Raw genomic sequence first — 21375 nt, forward strand, 5'->3', positions numbered from 1 at the left:
ATACCTATAATTCTCAACACCCCACTCACTACCCCAACCCTCACATTTACCAATAGGTAGGCGCATGTGCAAGTAAAATAAATAAAATAGCATTCAAAATATTTCTGGCAGCTCGAATGAATAACAATTATGGCTTGTACGAAATATAGACCAAGTTAGCAAGTGCCTTGGCAAATCTATGTCTACTTGGGGACTGAGAGTGAGCAACAAATGAAGATATTTGTTTACAAATTGCCGAGATTAGTGATTCAAGTGATAGAAGTTTATCAATTGTATCCATTAGAACCTCATTCTCTAATAGAGTCTTTCTATGCTCTAATTCACACACTACTCCATCTTCGCTTGAATCGCAATGACTATATATTTCCCTATAGGCAAGGAGCATGAGAATTTCTGAGGTATACAAATGCTGAAAAAACTCGATAGAGATATATTTTATAAACGTAGATGCCAAAATTGCAGATGTACCTTCTACCGCAACTTTTGTTTCTTCATTTCTCTCGAAATATTTTTCCAGTGGCTTTAGCACGGAAGGGTATTTTATATACTCTGAAATAAGCTCCATCTTCTTTATATCAAGTTGTTGAGAGAGTGCGTCAGGTAGCTTGTTACCGACCAGTGAACCAAAATTGAGTTTTTTGTCTTTACTTGCATTGTTTGGGGGAATAGTTTCATGTTCGTTGATGAAGTTTCCGCTTTCTTTATTCAAATTTATGCATGAATTGTTGTACTTTCCTTCGGAATTTGAAATATCAGTTTCTGTGACTTTTGATTCAGTGCGTGAGTTAGTACCTAAAATATCTGGATCTGCATTCCCGTATGATTTTGATTCACACTTATTTCTGATATTTTTTCCAGTTCCCCAAAGTGTGTTAAAGTGAGAAAGTGCCACCTTTGCAAAACTTGGAATTGAAATAACAGCAGAACTGGGTGAATAACTAAATGAAAATCTTCCACTGTATTGCTCTACCTCGGGAGAACTACCTGGAAAATCAAAATCCTTATTCAAAAAACTTTTGTTATATATAATTCCGACCACTCCTTCGTTCGAACCAGCACTATTACTGACCATTTCACCAAAAATATTGCGATTAAATAGTAAGTGTTGTGTCTCTGCTTCTTTTTTTATTCTATCCAATTCTTTTGGTATAGTGGAAAATGCCGTTTCCGTTATTTCCCAAAGTTCCTTAGGAAAATAATAACGACATCTATTTAAATACAAGTGGCAATCTTCAATTCTCTTACCTAGTTCCCTTAATGTTGGTTTAATAATCTCTAATTTTGAAATATCGTTGTCGCTTCCAACAATTAATTCTTCACTTAAATTTGAAATTTCATTATCTGCAGTATTTGAGATCTTTCCTTTCAAATTTTCTGACAATTGATAGTTATGTTTTAAATTTTTTGAAGCCTCTCTTAAGATATCAGAAGAAATAATGAATGGTATAATGCAATTTAGAAATTGTTGATAGTTATTTGATTCAACAGGATTTAAAATAGGTAACAAGAACTTCTTCAGAAATTCACACTCTCCTGAATATTTAATTTGAATAAATTTGTTTAAGGAGCCATTATTTTCCACATTCTCAGAAGAAATAGTGTCAATAAAACTGTAATCTTCCACCAAATTATTTACACTTTTTCTATAATTGGCCGGTAAAATGAACTTGTACCCATCATTACTCACTGACTCACAGTATGGTGAGGTGAAAAACTCAACATGTTTAATGTAATTACTTTTTTCCTCTAAATTTTTGTTTTCCTGTTTTCTTGTAGAGTCTGAATAGCAACTTTTGTCAATAACTCCAGAAAATGATTTGGAAACTTTTCCCTTATTGAATGATGACGGGCTCACTGTTGCTGATAAAGGCGAGCTCATTGAATTTTGAACAATCAAACCATCTATAATGAACTTTCTTTTAATTTCGTTTATAACGTTGCCCCATTCACATTCTGTTAAAATGATTGATAACATTAATTGAATTGCCCTCCAAACAGGTCTAGTTAATTTTAACGTTGGTTCTTCCAATCTCACCAATAAAGGAATCAGCAGTTTTTTAATATAAAATCTTATTAAGTCCATTTCATTTTTATCTGGTTCTGAAATATCCCACTTCTGTTTTATAAGTATTAAAACATCCAATAATAGGTATAATTTTTCTGTCGTAACTTGAACATCCAAATCGCTATTCGTTATAAAGTCCATGAATATTTCAGAAATCCTATTATTGGAATTGCCTTCAAAATCAATAGTGCCTCGTTCAGAGGATTCAGTTCGGTCACTTATTTTTGAGCAAAAAAGACACTTTATGAATAACATATAAGTAGTGTAAGTCCTATTTTCAATACAAATATCTTTGTTGGTTGCAAATTCTAAATTAACTGGTGGATGATTTGGTATCAATAGTAGTGGCAAACCCAAATCCATTTTTGATACGATACAAACCAAATATCTTAGTGAAATAATGCACTCCCTTGTTAAATCTATTATGAGCGATCTACTATTTATCATCATTGTTTTCACTTTTTCCTTTGCTCCGATTTCTTTAATAACTGGTTCTGAGTCAGCCAACTTATCCTCAGAGTCAATCAAACTACTATTTACTTCTGAATCTCCAGTTTTGTCATGTTTCGGATCATCTTTAATAACTGCGTAAAAAATCCCAAAATTGCTTTCACCTACAGAACCATCTTTATCCCAAAAAACATTTTCATTCGAGTCTTCCTCAGAGGAACAATAGTCAATGTTTTTGTAAAGATCAGTCTTTTCATAGTTGTATAAATCTAAACTAGCATCATTTCCACCACCCTCAATTTTATAAATCATTAGTGGTCCTCTGAAATCTCTAGATTTAACAGCATCGTTTTTAAACATAGAACTTCCAATAACATTAATAAAACAAACATTTATGTACTTTGATATAAATTCTTCGTTCGGAAATATATTGGACTCTAAGCACAACCAAAAGTACCATTGGAAAAATACAAACCCATTTTTCTTTGCATAAGGATTATTTGAAACTTTAATTATATTTAAAACGGTCTCTAACAACTCGGGGTCGTATAATCCAATTATATTCTCCGAATTCCCATCAATTCTTGAAGAATCTGAAAAATCATTAATATATATACCTAGTGGAATAGGTGACAAAAGAATTATCGCCCCCATGCTATAAACTGAGTTAATTCTGTTCAAAAATGGTCTAACAAATGAAAAAATCAATTTATAAATATTTGGCCTTTGGGTGAATATGTAACATAAAAGCTTTATTATAGCTGAGTCGAACTCATCAGATCTAATTAGAGAAAGTTTGAGTTGGTTCGCATCAAAAAATGTCAACAACGCGTCTGTATCATACAAGGCCAAAAAAAGAGATCTCAATGCATTACTACTCTCCAATGCTCCCATATTAATATACCCCAATGTTGAACAACATCTGAGCAATAGTGTGGAAACCAGCTCTGGAAAATGTTTTTTCGCTATAATCTTTATACCCGAATCATTTGTTTGAAGTAAAATATCAAGTACTAGTGTACTCGAACGTAGGTAAATATGTTCATCCGACAATGAAGACAACGTTGAAATAGGAATAAAATGTTCATTGTTCATCTGAAATTGGTGCGTACCCTGTGTATTATTTACATTTACTGGATGTGACACATGCAACTTTGGTGAAAGAGAGTCTTTTGATGGGTTCAAAAAATTTATTAGTGATCCATTCGAATGAATCTTAGTCAATGAAGCAACTTTCACACACAGTCTCTCATTTAATTCCACAATGTCAGGGTATCTTTGCTCAGTGTTGTTCAATATATCTGTAAGGTACCTAAATGACTCTAGAAGAAGAACCTTATCCCTACCAATGTAAGAAATTGCCTTTGAATAAGTAGGGTTCACTGTGCATATAATATTGACAAAATTCCTGAGTTTATTCCCAGGAAGACTTTTATTTGATTTCCTTAAAACTGAATCTTTCCCAGAGTCAACCATATCAATTGTTGTCCATTCACTCTTTTTCCCTTCGGAGTGATTTATTATAACGTTTTCTATATATTCCTCATTATTACTTGTAAGTCCAGGCCCATAATTGATATATCTTCGAGGATGAATACACTTGTTGAATATTTCATTGATTCCCGACTGGAATTGCCTCGAAACAACATTTCTAACTAAAAGGTAAACAAAATGTTGTAATTCACTATCTTTTATTGCCATTATTTCGTCAAATAAAGATGAAATTATCCTTGATGAAAACGACTCACTCTCTAAGATATGTTTGTTAATTGTAAAAAATACTCTTACAGTTTCGACACTTGAATATGCCGTAACCCTATCCACATCGTGAAAAGACGGCAAAATATGTTGGCATAAAGGACGTAAGCAAAATGCTGGTATATTATTTGCAAGAGTAAAGAGTAAATTCAAATACGTATGTGGTAGAATCATTGACTGGACATCAGAAAAACTTCTATCTCTGTCACCAGACAATCTATCTTCGTGAATTCCATCACCTAATCCACCAGCACCACCTCTTAAAACTGCTCTTAACTGTTCATTATTTGCAGACTTGAGTGTCAAAACCATCTCATCCTCAAATTCTAGAGCTCTAATTTTAGAGGCATCAATGCATTGTGTCCATACACATCTTTTCATACACTCTTTGATACACTCGAATGCAATTAACCTTACATATATACACGAGTCGCATGTTCTCCCCAAAATAAGTGCAACGCAGTGCATCCATGATATCCAAGTTCCCTTTGGAGGCAAAACATAATCAGAATTGTTCTGACCAACTCCATTACTACCTTTAAAATTCACCTGATTATTCTGCAATATTTCAACAAGTGGAGCCTCACAAACTAGACAATATGTTATGTGTATACACAAACATCTCAATACAGGAGAGCTTGCTGTTGCTCCTAATCCCAACAACCCCTCAAGCAAGTGGGATAACCCAACCCAAGAAGGCATGTGAGACTTATATATATTTAGGTACAATCGATCAAGTGAGTCTAGTATTTTAAATGCGGACACCTCACTAGGATTCGTCGGATTTAACGTGTCTTCAATAATATTCATTATCTCCTTTAACTTGAAACCACCATCTACTATTCCGAGTGATTCAGGTGGCAAATTATAACCAAAGCAATTCTTCGTGTAGATGCTAAATAAGAAATCCTCATTAATGCATCTGAATTTAATCCTGGAAGAAACAGAAACTAGAATAGTCAAACATGAATTTATTACCAGTGGAATATGTTGCGGGACTAATGGACTTGGAAATGAAATAAGTGAGATTGAAGTCTCAAGAGCATATAATAAGAGATTGTTGAAAGTTACCGGATTTGCAGAATTGGTTGAATTGTTACTAACGCCTGAATTATTCACGTTGTTTGTATTGGTTATGTTACTAACCCCCACGTTGCTACAACTATTTGGACCTAACACAAATGAATTTGTATTGTTACTAGCTGTAGAAAATGAATTGATTGCAACAGAGTTAATAGGTATTGCCTGATTTGCTATACATTGGGTTACCGAGTGAGAAACAAATGAGGAGGGTTGATTTTTGTTATTTTGCCCACTACTCTGAATCTTTGTTGAATTTAATACTCTCATATTTCCTTGATTTAATTCGCCTGTTTTAGTTTCCTTTGAAACAATAGACTCTTTTGTTTCATCAATTGAATCTGAATTATTATGCTGTTTAAAATTACTATGGGGGACAGTATCGCTAAAAACTTCGTTAACGGTGTCAAATCTATTCTTCATTGAATTTGATGCAAACTTGTTTGATTTCATCGAACCACTTCTACTCGAAAATTGGTCTAGAACACTATTCCTGGACTCAATTTTAATGTTATATTCTTCACCATTAATTTTATTAATATCTAATATACCATTGTTGGCCTTCATATATACAATGTTAGAAATTACGTCCTTCGGTGAAATAGTCGAAAATTCATCACTCTTCAGCATTTTTAAGAAGTTCTCTGATAAAAGGACGTCAGAGGTGTTGTCTGAAGTCATCAATGGATTTTCACTTAGCACTGAAAGCACTGCAAGTGTTAAATTGAAAGGCCCAAATAACAAATTACCTTCTTCAACGTAGCTACAACCATAGTTTCGATTTATTCCCATTGAAGAATGACATTTAGACTGAGTTTCATCGCTACTTGTGTTACTACCTGAATCTGAATCGTTTACGGTAAGGAGATCCAAATTACTAATCGAAATATCTCTATATCTAACCATGCTCCTAATATAAGGCCCTGAAGGATCAGTGTGAATTCTTTGTGAAGAAATTGAACCTGAAGTATTGTAAGGCATTCCCGAAGCCGCTTTTAACAGCAAAGTTGAGTCAAGTGGGACAGGTGGAAGCTCAATTGTTTCAGAGAATACAATAATAGTCAAAATGTATGGAAATATTGTGTCTCTGAAAGAATTAAAAAGTTCAACTGAGGCGTCTTTCAAGTTAAAGTTCTCTCCAAACATTTTAAATCCGTCCCCAGAATTATACTTGCTCATAACTGAGTTAATTCTTGATGAGAGAGTTATTTCGTTATTTTCTACGAGTGAAAATGCACTGAATGCCACCTGTACTGCTCTAAGCGTTGAGCAATGAAGTGGTTGTTCTTTCTCCTCCTTAATAGCCGACTCCAAGACAGCAAGTATTTTCTTTACTGTATCAATAGAAGAATTGAAAACCGAAATATTGGTTTCACCCATTGCATGTCCAAGAGATAATATCAAAGCCGAACGTAACTGCTCTGCTTGAAGCACTGCCAACGACTTTCCAAAAAAACTAAATGCTCCTGATCTTTTATTGGCTGAATCAGATTTTATTAGTTCAAGAAGATACTCCGAAATTAAAACAAAATGATTACCACTGCCGGCATATCCAAGGCCTCTCCCACAACTCGTCTGCAAAGTAAAAGTAGCCAACCCTATTGCATGAAAAAAGTGCTGAATGTCAGAAATTTGTTTTGATAAATCTTTTAAAAATGATACATCATTGGAATTTGATACGTCCCTCCTAAAATCATCACCGACTTTAACCAAGGAACTATTAATATTACTTCCTGACGAAACACTACCCGTAACGTTTGAGTCACTATATGTTGCCAAGTCAGGTATGAGTACTCCATCCAGGACATTTAAAATAAATTTTCCAATCATCACTTTGGAATCAGATGCTTCCACGCACTCTGAACAAGATTCATTCTTATCTATTTCTCTCAATAACAATCCTAACAAAGAGTACATTCCAGCTCTTTGAAATTCTGTTGGAGTATCAGAATGTTTTTGAATTTTATCAGATCTAATATCCTTGCATGCAGAAAAAATTGCAGTAAGTACTCCCATCAAATTCATAGAAATAACTCTAAACTTCGGTAATCCTTCCTTACCACCTCTAAAACTATTTATTTCATTATCAAAAATCGTCTCCGAAGTATAGTCTGACATTCCGGAAAGTATTAGCGAGATGCATTCGTCAATGAGTGTAAACCAAAGATTAATATCAATGTTAAATGACAAATAATTATCATAGCATTTAATACAAGCATGTTGCGTTGACTTCATCGATAAATTGCTTGATTCGTTTCTATTTAAATGATAACCCTCAACTTTACTTGGAATTATTACCGACTCAGCTACCTCAATTACATTTTGGAGTCTTTGAGAAGGTAAACACGACCAGGTACAATGAGAAGGCATTATCATTGGGGCAATCCACTTTAAACATCTAAGAGACCAATATGCCAAAACCCCATTATAAACATATGGATCATGAGCATACATACAAAGCCAAACGAAAATTTTATAGGGATCACTTACACTCAAGTATTGTGTACCTTTATGCTTGAATGCGCTAAAAAACATGTCAGGAGTAGATCTTTGATATAAATTGTTGCAAGATTTACACAAAGACTCGCAAACTATTGGCATTGCTGATCCAAGTTTTAAATGATTAACTGCATCTATTAGTAACGGCCATAAAAGATCCGGAACCAAAGAAGTCAGCTCTTCAGATAGTATGTACTGAGCATTATTTCTCAAATCCCATAAACTTGGAGGATATATCACTGGCATTTGAGCTCCTTCACTAGTTTGTGTATTTTTTATGTGTTCATTTCTATGTCTTTGAATATGTCTCACGTGTTCACTTTTTGCCTTTGATTCTGGAACTGCCAATAATCTAAGAAAATAGGTGAGCATTTCCGCCGAAGAAGGGGATGGGGATACCCAAGTAAATTTGTTACATGAAGGCCTCTCAATACCCTCATTTTTGTTATTTAATTCAAATTGTTCATAAGATCCTATATGTAGAAACCTGTATTTTGCAAGTTCACATATTATATCTGAAAGAATGAATGCAATGCAATAGTCTAACCCTTGTTCCAAAGTTGTTCTTGCAAGTCTATATAATAAACTTCCTAGAGCAGTGTTCGAACACTCAGATATTGAAATAACCCTACCATTATCTTTGCTAACCTTTTCAAATGGGAGATCGATAATAATGTGCCTAAATATAAACATTGAAGACAATCTATTTGCAGATTTTATATCAATATTCTCAAATAAAAATCTCAAAGCCGCCTCCCTAGTCAGATCTTGTTTAATCAATGATTTCCAACAAAGAATAAGCTCATAATGTGTTGTTATGATATCGTGTACTGCGGAGTGATTCCAACAACGACATAAATAGCCATTTTCTGACTCAAATAACTCTTTTTCAATGACTATTTCTTCATTGGTACTTAAATGTGCTATATATCCAGGTAATATTGCAGGTGCATACAATCGATGGAATATTGCACAATAATGAATTAAAACATTGAATAATGAACTATTGCTGTTTTGATCTTCAAAGATCCCGCAACAAACTGTGTGACATCTGTCCAAAAATAATTTGAATCCGGATAAGATAGAATAATGAAGCGACAAGGCTATTGTTTCAGATTTGCTTGTAAGTAGAGGTGATGTTGCAGAAGCCGCTATAGAGTGGTATTGCCTCCACCTTAATGTATATATATTATTCGGAAGTAAATCATCAAACTTAGTCCCATTATCTCTACAAGTCTCAGAGAAAGTAGTAAGTAATGTCGGAAAGTACTTATTTTTCTTACTTAATAGAGAGTTTAATATTTGTAAATATACAGAAAGCAATTTCGGAGCATGTTGAGTCAGCTGTTCATTGTCTATAACCTGTGCCAAGTGTCCCAGGGTCTCTAGAGTTGGAAATGATAGGTAAAACACCTCCTTATCTTTCTGTATTGTTGGGACCCAATCATTTAAAAGAGCATCAAATGCAGTTCCTACCAACCCAGCAAATGATTTTCTTTCGATGTAATTAGACCTAAGAGCATCTGCCACACACGCAAGGCAGCGAACCAACTCAACTCGCGAAATGCTACTTGTTAGTAAGTTTTTTGAGGTAGAGTCATTTTTTGCAACTTTGTGTAGCAATGAAAGTAATTCAACAATAATATCATGGCCTTTCTTACTAACTATTTCTGGGAATATCTTTGATATTGCAGAAATAGCTACCAAAACAGAAGAAATACCACCCGTACCATTTATTTTTGTGTCTTGTATTGCTGCGAGCAAAGTCTCCACCAGTTTTTCTGGAATCAAAAAAACCAGACTAACTAGTACCTGCAGCAATGCAACCCTCCTTGGATCAGTCTGCTTTAAGCAAACATATTCATTTATTATAAACTTGGAAAGATTGTCAAAGAACTCCATGTCGTCCTGGGAAATTCCATTAATTGTGAAATTCGTAGCGTTCACAATTTCAAATTTGTTTACTATTTCACCATCTTCATTTTTTGTCAGAACAACATCATCAAAAATTGCGTAGCTTGATATTATGAGCGACAGTAATCTTAACAAGCTAAGTTGGTGATTTACCGATATGTGACTCACTTGCAAAAATGATATTATTGCATTTGAGACCAGACCCACACAATTCGAAGAGGTTTTGTTGCTTTTTGCAAAATCTACTACAGTAGAATATACGGATGCTTCAGTTGCCAAGTCACAATTGTCTAATGAATCAAGCAAGCAAAACAAGATTTCTGCTGAATCCATTCCTGATCATTTGGAAATTATTAATCCACCTTTGTTTAGTAATTGCTGAGGAGCTTCTTATTTATCAATTTAATAATATATACTTATTTTTACGTTCGAACAGGATGAGAAATGTATTTTCACAAACAGTATCACAACCCATATTCTTTGATAACATTCATTTGTATGTCGCTACTGAGTTTACCCCTCATTTCCCCTCAAAGGACAAGAATTAATAATTGGCACCGCCAATCTTCCGATTAGGAAAAAGACCTTAGGTTGCATGCGAATTCTTCAAATTATTTGTTTTACCAATATTTGAACTAGTTATCAAAACTTACTTGCTTCTCGCAACTTGGATATTTTTTTTGTTGGGAACGCAATTTGTTTACAGTAACTTATTTATTCTTTCTTATTCAAAATGACCACGAGTTTTTCTTTGAAACTAGAAAAGTAATTTCTATAATAACTGTTGTCACACTAAAATTTAAATTTCTTTAATTACTAATGTTAATAACTAATTGTTCGTATTTTTTTTCTCTGGACCATAAAGTCAAAGAAAAAAACTTATTTGAGATGCAGAATTTTACCGCCTTAAGATAAATATATTTGCATTATATTTTTGGTACTTTACCAAAAAGATCTTTAGTTAGAAAACAATATTGTAAAATGAATTGCCTCAGCTCAATAGAAATTGCTCTTAATGATAGTCTATTTTATTCTTTTAGGTCATTTTCTGGGTTATGTGACGCAACTATTCCAAAAGAACTTCAAGAAAATATTGAAGAATCTTTTCATAATAGAGGGGGCGAAGCTCCGTTCAACATTGAACTTCTAAAAGAAAAATTTATCCAGAGACTAGAATCAAATGTATTTGAATTTGAACTTAAAAGTCTTTCAGAAGGACTTAATAATCAATTCTCTAGCGTACATATATTAAATAATGAACCAATTCAGTTACTTTCATTTTTTGACAATGTTATAATCAAAAGAAATCCCGAAAAGGATCAAGTAATACTGATGAATAACTCTTACCTAGAAAACTATTCCTCTGATAACTTACATTTAAATGAAAATTTGCCACTCGATTCCTCTATTACTGGATTCTTGATTTATATAGATCTAACTGATAATATAATGGAAAAATATCTTATTAATTACAAAAGGATAAAAACTGACTTCATCATTGATTTCAAATTTTTAAACAGTGATAGCAAAATTCGAAATTACCTTACTTACATTAAACTTCTGTTAAGAGTTGGTTTTATTAGTTCTGTTTCCATATTAAGGCTATTTGGAAAAAGAATCCCAGTTTATTTGTTTGATGGGGATAAATTATTGATAAAGGTAGAACCAACGTTCGACAACACTTTTGGCTACTGCTATATTTCCTATTGTTCAATTAAAAACAAAATAAAAATTCAAGATCAAGAATTATATGAACTGAATTATGAACAATTTTCTTGGTACAATAAGTGGTGTTCTAGACTAAAACGGTTGTATATTCTACCAGCACTTCAAAAAAATTCAATTACTAGCTTCAGAAAACAAAGAACAGAAATGCCTGAAGTGGAAAATGAAACAGATGAATTGCAATATTGTTCTAAGAAGGCTACCGTAAATAATGTAAACAAAACGAAAGAGTCTATTTTCCACTCATATATTCAAGAAAGTACGTCTAATTTAGAGAGAGCTAATACTTTTTACGAGATCGAGAAAAAATATGACAACTCCCTAGAGTTGAATACAGACGACGCAATTTCAGAAATGTTTCAAAAGTCGTTCAATAAACAGAAAAGAATAAAGAATAACCACCCAGATGAAAATTCTGACCTTGAGAGTTCTGAAGACTTTGTTAAGAGGCTGATACAGCAGCAAACAATGCAACTATTTAGTTGTTAATATGAGTTATAAATACTACTATATCTTTTGAATTATACTTTACTTTATTTCTTTTTTTTGCAGAACAACTTATTTTTAATAATGTTAATAAAATTTACACTTTATAATAAATTAAGTTTAAAAATATAATTTTTTTTTCTAAAAGCTCGGATAAAGGTGCAATAAATTAAGTTTTTTTTTTAGGTGTAAAAAAAACGACCAAACATATGTTTCAATTATCAGATATTTAAGTGAACGAGCAAAAAGGTATGAATATAATACTTAAAGCTTTCTACTTTGTTTTTTTTTTTGTAAGCACAACTTATGTTAGTTGTAGGCTATATTATAAAAACAGTATACTTGTCACCGATGAGAATTATGATGTTATTATAATAGGTGCAGGAGCATCCGGTTGCTCCATGGCAAATGTTTATGCAAAGAACGGAAAAAAAGTACTTCTATTAGAAAGAGGTGGTTCACGTAAAGACCATCCAAAAACACTGTTAACTAAAGGTGTTCCCGGAATTATAGCGGATGAGTCGGTGAGTGAAGCTATTACGACTTCCAATGGAACTCTAATGAATGTTGCAAATATAATAGGTGGTGGAACAAGTATAAACGGTGGATTCTACGTTGAACCTTCTACAGAATTTATGAAAAATACGGTAGAAAGTGGTGGTGCTAACTTTGATGAAAATACATATATTAATGCAAAAGATATTATTCGTAATTCTGGGATACTTAACACAGATAATAGATTAGTTGATGGCACATTTCCAAGTGGAATATTTAATGCAATAAAAAGTATTAATGAATATTCTAATAATACAAGTACTAAACCAATATACTATCCCCAAGGTAATGATACTTTTGTAACTGTCTCTCAGTTTAATGAAACAATAAGATCAGCTGCTGATATCCTACTCTCGCATGAGAATATAGAAATATATCCACATGCAGTAGTGGAATCGATTCAATTTGACTCATCCGAAGATAACCACGATCCCTTTAGTCTTGAAAAAAAAGTTAAAGCAAAGTGTATATTGGGTAGGATGAGATCTGAGGAAGATGGATATATTAGCGTTAACTCTGGAATGACACAAAGAACTATTTATAACAATAACGGACCTCCCTTTAAGATATGTTTAAACAAATCAAATTCCTTTATAGTTTTGGCTGCGGGAGCTATATATAGTCCAACAATATTAATGAAAAGTGGGATTGGCCCTGTAGATATTTTAAATAAACATGGGATTCAACCAGTTAAAATATTGGAGCAGGTGGGAAAAAATTATCATGACCATTTGCAATTTGGTTTATTTGGGATACTAAAAGAAAAACAACCTATTTCTATTCAAAAAGTTTATGGTTATAGTAATTGCTCGAAGTACTATCCAGACCCTCCAAATATTTACGATGAATTAAGTTTGTTCCACTACAAAGACCAGGAAAATAGCAAAAGAAATTCCACTATAGCTCAAACATCATTAAACTTGTTACTTGAGCCAATTTTAACGAATCCTGGATCTCCGTTGTTCGTTCCGCCAGAATCAACTGCCCCAAGTAATATTACAGGGAAGTGCTATTCAACTATTTTGAATGAGGTTTCAGGAGAACTGTGGATTCCTTTTGCCATTTCTCAAATAATCTACAGGAAATCAAAGTTAATAATGAACCCACTACTCACATATCTATCTCTAACACTAAGAACAAAAATTCTGCAAGCGTTAGAGAACGACAGTACAAGATTGACAGACGATGGTTTCAACAAAATGCTCCAACCAATGAATGATTGCCTTGAAAATGGTTCTGCTGCAATCTCATTTATTACTATCCCGAAGAGTAGAGGTTCGATCACACTAGATAAAATGGGTTTGCCCGAAATAAACAGTTCAGATTTTTCAGACATAAGGGATGTTGAAGCAGCTATTGTTGCAATGAAACAATTAATTCAGGTAACAACATCTCAGTATGTCTCACCCATGTTGGAAACTGAGTTAAATTCGTGCATTATGTCTATTAGAAGTATTTGGGATTCTTTTAACCTATTTGGTGGCGTAGAAGAAAGTAATTTAATAAGCTTTTCGACGAGAGAGGAAGAAGTCCCCGCACTGATTCCACCATTACCTAAAGTTATCAATGATAAAACGGTCTTCGATTTAGTAAAGGAATCGTACTCAACAATTTGGCATCCAACAGGTACCTGTGCACTTGGATCTGTAGTAGATCATGATTTTAATGTAAGAGGAACAGATAACCTCAAAATAGGAGATGCTTCGATATTTCCTGTTGTTTCAGACGTAAGCCCACTTGGTTCTGTTTTATTACTTGCCACTTATATCGCATTAAAGACATCTTGACTATAGAATTTTGTTAATTTATTGAACAAATATGAAATAAAATTTTTAATAAAATGGAAAGTTTTCAAGTAAAAATGTTATATACCATATTTGGAGGATATCTTTTTCAGGACATAAACAAGTTTCTACTATTCAAACTTAAAAGTGCTTAATGTAATCTACATAATTTTTAGTGTACCCACAATATTTGAATATATTTGTAATTTCATTTTTATTATTTTTATTTTTAATTTTCAGATCTTTACCACCACTTTTAAGGGATAACTCGCAAAAATGTAAATTTATGCAATAATTTCACATTAAATTATTTTGTTATATACGAGTTTACTATCATTGTAAATATGAGTTTAAATGTTCATCTAGCCTTCTTAGTTGTTATTGGATTATTATTATCAAAAAAGCTCGAGGGGAGTGAAGTTAAAACTCAATTGAATTATACAGACTTCAATTTAGATAGTATGAAAAAGACAGAAATAAGGTTACTTTGGTTACCTCAATCTCACTCCAATTTTACTAATAATATAACAATAGGTGAAACCAATAAGAATAATAATACTGAGTCCACAGTAGAGCATGATAGTTATTTCATTGATTTCTTAGCAAGTACTGTGAACGAAATAAAAACTATACCTTTCTCCATCATTAATAAAACAAAGTCAATAATAACACCTTATCTCTTTATTTTTGGAAAAGGTACTTTTAACGAGTCTAATAACTCGACTCTAAAGAACTCTAATTACACCGATAGCATTTATGGGTCTAGTATTGCTGATTCCTCAATAAATTCAAGTGATGTTAATATTGATTTCACAAATAAGACGTACAAAATTAAAAATGAAAGGGTGTTTCCATTTTTAAGAGGTGGTGTAGCGAATGGGGAAGATTTGAGTAACAAATTCAAGAATGATAGCCTTTTTGAGACCAATTTCTCAAATAATACAGATAGATTAAAAAATTATTTAACAGTTGATTACAATGAAAGCTATCTTAATGAAAATGAGAAAAATAAGTTAATTGGAAAGGTAGTTACAAATAGATCACTTCAGTTTACATCACTGTTTGGGTTTGGTGATTTTGGTATTTTGGGACTTGCTAATGGTTTGTTATTTCCTGATGTTGGTGCCGACCCTAGTTTTGACTTGGTAGAAATACCTGCTAGTGAATGGGATACAACAGAATTCAACTATGGTGATGAAAACCTTGAAAATTGAGTAATCGAATAAATTTCATCAATTGAATTCGATTGTTCGTCCATTATTTTCTTTTTCGCAATCTCAGTTTGAATATTCAAGACTAAGAAATATATATGTTGTGTATGTAATAACTTGTAATTGAACTTTGTCCAGAACAAATTTTGATACTGTAACTCACAATTTCAAGTTTCTGAAAGTATATAAATATTGATTAAAATTTTATCGTTAAATTGTAAATTTATTCTGAGCCTTACACAAAATTCACTATTAAATCTACGTGTAATGAGATATATGTTGATAGTTTTGTTAAATATAATTTTTGGAAAAAAATACAAGTTTCTCTAGGAAGTTTCTATGGAGTAATTGGGAAACTTTAATAGTAGCTAGTAAGAACAAGTAAAAATTTGACACTAACATTAACATTACTAGATAACATTTAACTACTATTCAAGAATTACTTTATTTCCTATTTAATTTTTTTAGATAGTTGATAATTTCATTTGACATGTTAATAGAATTTTGGTATGTAAGAGGAATATCACCCTTACCTTCTGTTACCATCCATCCTATTTTAAATATTGGGCATGTGCTCACATCTTTTTGGGATTTAGGAATGTTCCTATCATCCTTAAATACTTGTCTCGTATCCACTTTAAACCCTAGTGAAGTTATCAAAAGTTGACATGGGATAATCAATCCGACATCTTTGACATTTACGCTTTCAACTTTATCGTAATTTCTCTTAAATTCAATTCCATTAATGAACTGGATTGGTTTTAAGACTTCATTTTTCATGATATTTATCTCATTAGTAAAGATTTTGCTAGGTGAGAAAGGATTCTTGAAATATATATTTACAAAGTTATTGTTCTTAAAAGTATTCAAATTGTGAATGTATTCAAGATGATTTTCAACCATTTCCTCGAATAGTGATCGCATTTTTTTATATTTTCTTTTCTCGATAAGATCAAGACTTTCATATTCAAAAACGGAGAACTGAGAAAAATTGAAATCTTCTTCCGTCATCATAACTCTTATATTTCGGTTCCACTTGTCATTATTAGCCTTAGTCTTTCTAGACTTATCTAGAAACTCTTTTAATAATTGATACTTGAAGGAATTGTAGATCCAAGATCTCCTTCCGACAATGTATATATTTTGGAATAATGGACAATCAATATTGTAATTATTTGTGCCATTAAATGTTTTAATTAAGTTTAAATAATCAGGATTTATATACTCGTTTTTTGAAAGCTGTAAATACGAGTAAAATGACAATAGCCGTGTTATATCTAATGCAACATTTCCATTTCCAATTACAACTGCATTCCTCTCCTTGGAATTTAAAATATAATTCCTAAATTCTGTTGATGTGTATCCATAATTTATCTCATTTTCATTATATTCAATTGAACAATGATTACTTATGTGGCTCAATGGGCTTTTATTCTCAAAATATAAATTGCATTTTTCTTCCGAATGTGGAAACTCTTCTGTAAGATCTTTGTTAAAATCAAGTAACTTTGAAGCTCCTTCACTACCTAATATAGAATTACCATTTAAAATGTTCCTGAACTTTGGGTGATTATTGTAATATAGTACCCAGTCCCTTGAGGGGAATATACCACCTACTTTCTTGTTTAATATTTGCTTGTCAAAATTTTTTATTTGTAATGAATTAAAGCTCTGAACCCCTCCTATTGCCAATATTAGCGCATCATATTTTTTTCTTAAATCATCTATGGCAATGTCGTGACCAACAGTTACATTTCCAATAAACTTTATTCTGTCAGAATATTTCTTGAATAGCGTGTTATCAAAGTTATCCATTAATTTTTTTATTTCAATTTTGTCAGGCGAAACTCCGTATCTTATTAATCCATAAGGCTTACTAAGAGAGTCCAAAATATGTATTTTTATTGGTATTCCTTCCTTTTTGGAATTTCTGAGAAGGGATTTTGCCAGATAACACCCAGATGGTCCAGAACCCACAATACATAACTTATACACATGCCTGTCCAAATTTGTATTCAATAATTCAACGTGCATATCTCATATTTATCAGTACAAACATGGGAGATAAAGGGAGCAAGTAAAGTGAATTAAATGGGGCAATTTAGAAATATGGGTATACCTTGTATTAGTCACAATCATAACAAGAAATTCCGTAAATTACTACTATTGGCGAGATTATCTAGCGCCTAATTCACATTCTTGTACATCTCTTTTGTAAAATTTGAAAATGATATAACTTTCAATTTGAATTTTGGAAATTTTGATAGGTATTTTTTGGCATCAATCGCAAACCTAGATCCTCCACAGAATGCAATACAACTAGAGGGATTACCATTAATACTGTTTTCTGGGAGAAATAACTTTAGGTACTTCTGCGAAACTCTCTTAATATCTTCGACTTTTACAGCCAATATTCTTTCTATAATATATTTATCAAAATCAGGCTTTAATCCGATGTTCATATCGAAATTCATACTTTTTGCCCAAGAAGAGAATTTTTTATGTCTCGACAATTGTTTAAAAACAGAGACTCTGATTGCTTCATCAATATTTAAATTACCATAAAATTTCTCATAGTATTCAGGAACTCTACCATTGATTTTTGTTTCACGATTCAATTCTTCTTCTGTTAAAGAAATATCATGGAATACTTCCCATGTCTTAAGAAGGGACTTGCCAATTGATGTAGATTCTGAAACACAACTGTAAATTTGACCAGTCGACATGCAAATGTCGACACAACCACTATAGGCTAATCCGTTTCCTCTAATTATGTTGAAAAGGAGTGAAGATGGGTCCCACAAATAATCTGAAAGTACCAAAAGTGGAGGGATATCTGGATTATAAAAGTGAGTGCCATTTGGTTCGTAATTAGAAAAATTGTTAAGGTTTATGCTCTGGATAAAACATGCAGTTGGAGAACTGGGAACTTTGACAAAAATAGAGTTCCCAAACTTTCTGAGACTAAATTCCATGTTACACATATTCAATTCAATTCCTAATTTGAGAGGCAATGCCTCTGATAATATTTTCCAAGGTAGGGGATCTAAACTTTCATTTATTGTGCTCAATTCACGATTTCCGGAGTTAAATGTAAAGTATTTTTTTATATTTGTACCTGAAAATTCTTCCGGGCCAACCACAAATAGTGAAAAAAAATTAACATTTTTTTGATAAAGTGGTCTAATAAGTAATTCATGTGTTTTTTTCAATTCATTTATGTATTTTTTCGGATTTTTAATGATTTTATCTACTATATTTTCAAAATTTGGGATATTAACAATGTTAAATAATGAAGTATTGCTATAACAAAGTGAATTTGAAAGGCAATTTACTAAGCTATCCTCAGATAGCTTTAATTCCATAATTGCCCCTTTCATTGTCCTAGCAACAGTAGACACCCTTTCTTGCTCAATTTTCATGCCACCTATAGCACTCATGACCAAAATACATGATAGTTCTATATATTCTTTTGGAGTTGTCCAAGTTATTTTGATTTGATTTGGAGTAGTGTTTGAGTCAAGTATCCATCCATCTGCAAACTCTGCATTATAGTCGATACAAAATGTATTTATCAACCTATCGAATTCATCATAGTTTATGAATTCTTTGTCGTGCCACTTTAACTCTGGGATGAATGGTTTTTTGTTTCTCAAAGTACCATATTCCTTGCAAATATTTGGATTATTTTGGTTGACTATTTCGACAGAAGTCTGGAAAATCATTTCTACTAAAAATGATGTGAGGATTTTTTGTAGAGGAGAAAGGTCATCGTTGATATTAAATCTGAGCTGGATGTTGAAAAATTCTGTATTTGGATTTATTAGGTAGAAATACAGACAATTTCTTCCAAATTCTTGAAAGTTGAACTTTTTGAACTCTAAATCACATTCTTGAAAAAATTTGCCCAGTTTATCTTCGGAGAAACTAACGTCTGTGATAATGGTTGCACTGTTTAATTTTATTTTTTTTAAATCAAATATAAAATCGAAAGAATTAAGAATATTAGAGGGTGTTGAACGTTTTCTGTTTAGTTCAACTGCATTTTCTATTTTTTGTTCAATGCTCTCAAAGTACTGTTTGTCATTATTTTTTAATCTCTCTTGCTTTTGAGATCTAAATTTCTTTGAAATGTATCTAGACAGTTTACTATTTGGAACAAATTCAATACAATTCATTTTTTTAGGGTCTAGTGACTCATTAAATAACCTCTGCCAATATAAGATATTCTCTTCAAATAACTCTTCAAGGTATTTGTGCATATTGAGGTATTTTTCAAGTTCAGACAAACCATTTTTCAAGCCATAGTTTAAATAGTCAACTAGTAGCCTATAAACAGTGCTTATATTTTTGTTTTCGAGTGACAACAAGTGACCATAATAAAGTCCTTCTATTTTGCATTTTATATCAGATAAAACTATTTTTCTTTCTTGATTTTGATATTCTAAAATTGTTTTTTTGAATAGCTCTATTAATTCTTTTGATCTGTTTATTTCAACTCCTTGAAATAAAACTTGATGAAATTTGTGTACCTCACATGTAGATAAGACATCGATGTTTGAACACATTTTTCTTTTCTCGACAAACTCTTTGGTTAGTGGAGAATCATTACCATTTGTTAAATAATGCAATAAAACAGAAACAGAAACCATCTCCTTAATACTCGAAAATTCACCAAATCTCCAGGTAAAACTTACGGATACAAACTCCTCTTCTTCTGCAGGAAACGGTATTACCAAATTCCAGTGAGATATTGACGGATTACAATTTTCGATGTTAAAATGAAGTTTGCGCTTGAAAATGAGATCATTTGGTTTCGAGTGTTTTAAGTTCAAATTATTTTCATCTGTTCTTTCAATATTTAAATTATTTTCATCAATAAAGTTTCTGAATACGTTAAATATAGATTTTTCATCTAACCTTTTACTTCCGCATATAAAGATTAAAAGATTATCAAGTGAATAATATTTTGAGTGGAATTCCCTTAATTCATTCAAAGAAAGATTTTCAATTCCAGTTGTCCTTCCGATACAAGAAAAAATGCCATTATGACTGTTATATTTTTCAGTAATTTCATCATATAATTCCCAAGTTGTTCTCGACTCGGTATTATTTCTTTCATTTGGATTACAAAGTGTAAAAAACTTTGATAATATTGAAATTATCTCATCGTAATCTCTTTCATATGATGACACCTCTGAATAAACAACACCATGGTACTCTGCATTACTGCCTAGATGCACTATTTCTGTCAAAAATGACTCTTCAGAAAGGATAGGATTTAGCAAATGATCTAGCCAGACGTATAACATTGAATGGAGAGTTTCTTCATTGATACTTTCAAATTCATATGAAGTCGAGTCGTCGAGAGTAAATGCATTTATGTAGGGGCAATATAGTCTGTTGGATATCTTGTCGATACTATCACTAAATGGAAACTTCTTGCTTCCGTTGAAGAGTAAATGTTCCAAAGCATGAGGGATCCCTTTATTATTTCCAGGAATAGTGGTAAAGCACAGTTTACAGTGTGTAAATGAAGGCCCAAAATCAACATTATTTCTCATAAACGCAAATATCGTCCCTGTGTTGTGTTGATATAGTTCTAAGTATCCAAAACTTGAGATTGGGATTGATATAAGAAAAGCGAGGTCACTTTTACTCCGATTAGCATCCTGAATCATAGTTTAGATGTATATTACATAAGCATATCAATACAAAGCTTGTTTATGGAGTTTCCTCCGTCTTTAAGTAGCTTCGCCAACTTTCTTTAGAGGAATAATTTATTGGCGCCCTCGTATATTTTGTGAATGTTATCGTACAAGCAATCTGAAAAGGATTTGAACTCGTG

General features: G+C 32.3%; 6 protein-coding genes across 6 annotated transcripts; 3 read left to right on the forward strand and 3 right to left on the reverse strand.

The window, feature by feature from the left end:
• Nucleotides 1–127: 127 nt before the first annotated feature.
• Nucleotides 128–10099, reverse strand: FG379_001715 (uncharacterized protein; the record flags this gene model as incomplete). Its single annotated transcript, XM_067327318.1, has 1 exon — nt 128–10099. One exon carries the CDS (start codon nt 10097–10099, stop codon nt 128–130), a length of 9972 nt encoding a protein of 3323 aa, XP_067184749.1.
• A 648-nt stretch (nt 10100–10747) lies between these two features.
• FG379_001716 (uncharacterized protein) lies at nt 10748–11980 on the forward strand (the record flags this gene model as incomplete). Its single annotated transcript, XM_067327319.1, has 1 exon — nt 10748–11980. The coding sequence occupies one exon, from the start codon at nt 10748–10750 to the stop codon at nt 11978–11980; it is 1233 nt and encodes a 410-aa protein (XP_067184750.1).
• A 248-nt stretch (nt 11981–12228) lies between these two features.
• On the forward strand, nt 12229–14319 carry FG379_001717 (uncharacterized protein; the record flags this gene model as incomplete). Its single annotated transcript, XM_067327320.1, has 1 exon — nt 12229–14319. The coding sequence occupies one exon, from the start codon at nt 12229–12231 to the stop codon at nt 14317–14319; it is 2091 nt and encodes a 696-aa protein (XP_067184751.1).
• Nucleotides 14320–14660: 341 nt separating this feature from the next.
• Nucleotides 14661–15530, forward strand: FG379_001718 (uncharacterized protein; the record flags this gene model as incomplete). Its single annotated transcript, XM_067327321.1, has 1 exon — nt 14661–15530. The coding sequence occupies one exon, from the start codon at nt 14661–14663 to the stop codon at nt 15528–15530; it is 870 nt and encodes a 289-aa protein (XP_067184752.1).
• A 441-nt stretch (nt 15531–15971) lies between these two features.
• On the reverse strand, nt 15972–17561 carry FG379_001719 (uncharacterized protein; the record flags this gene model as incomplete). The annotated part of the gene is made up of 1 exon (XM_067327322.1): nt 15972–17561. One exon carries the CDS (start codon nt 17559–17561, stop codon nt 15972–15974), a length of 1590 nt encoding a protein of 529 aa, XP_067184753.1.
• Nucleotides 17562–17713: 152 nt separating this feature from the next.
• FG379_001720 (insulinase) lies at nt 17714–21208 on the reverse strand (the record flags this gene model as incomplete). The annotated part of the gene is made up of 1 exon (XM_067327323.1): nt 17714–21208. The coding sequence occupies one exon, from the start codon at nt 21206–21208 to the stop codon at nt 17714–17716; it is 3495 nt and encodes a 1164-aa protein (XP_067184754.1).
• Nucleotides 21209–21375: the final 167 nt, after the last annotated feature.

The sequence above is a fragment of the Cryptosporidium bovis genome (genome assembly GCF_009768925.1).
Source record: "Cryptosporidium bovis isolate 45015 chromosome Unknown contig_25, whole genome shotgun sequence".
In the NCBI taxonomy this organism is placed as follows: Eukaryota; Apicomplexa; class Conoidasida; order Eucoccidiorida; family Cryptosporidiidae; genus Cryptosporidium; species Cryptosporidium bovis.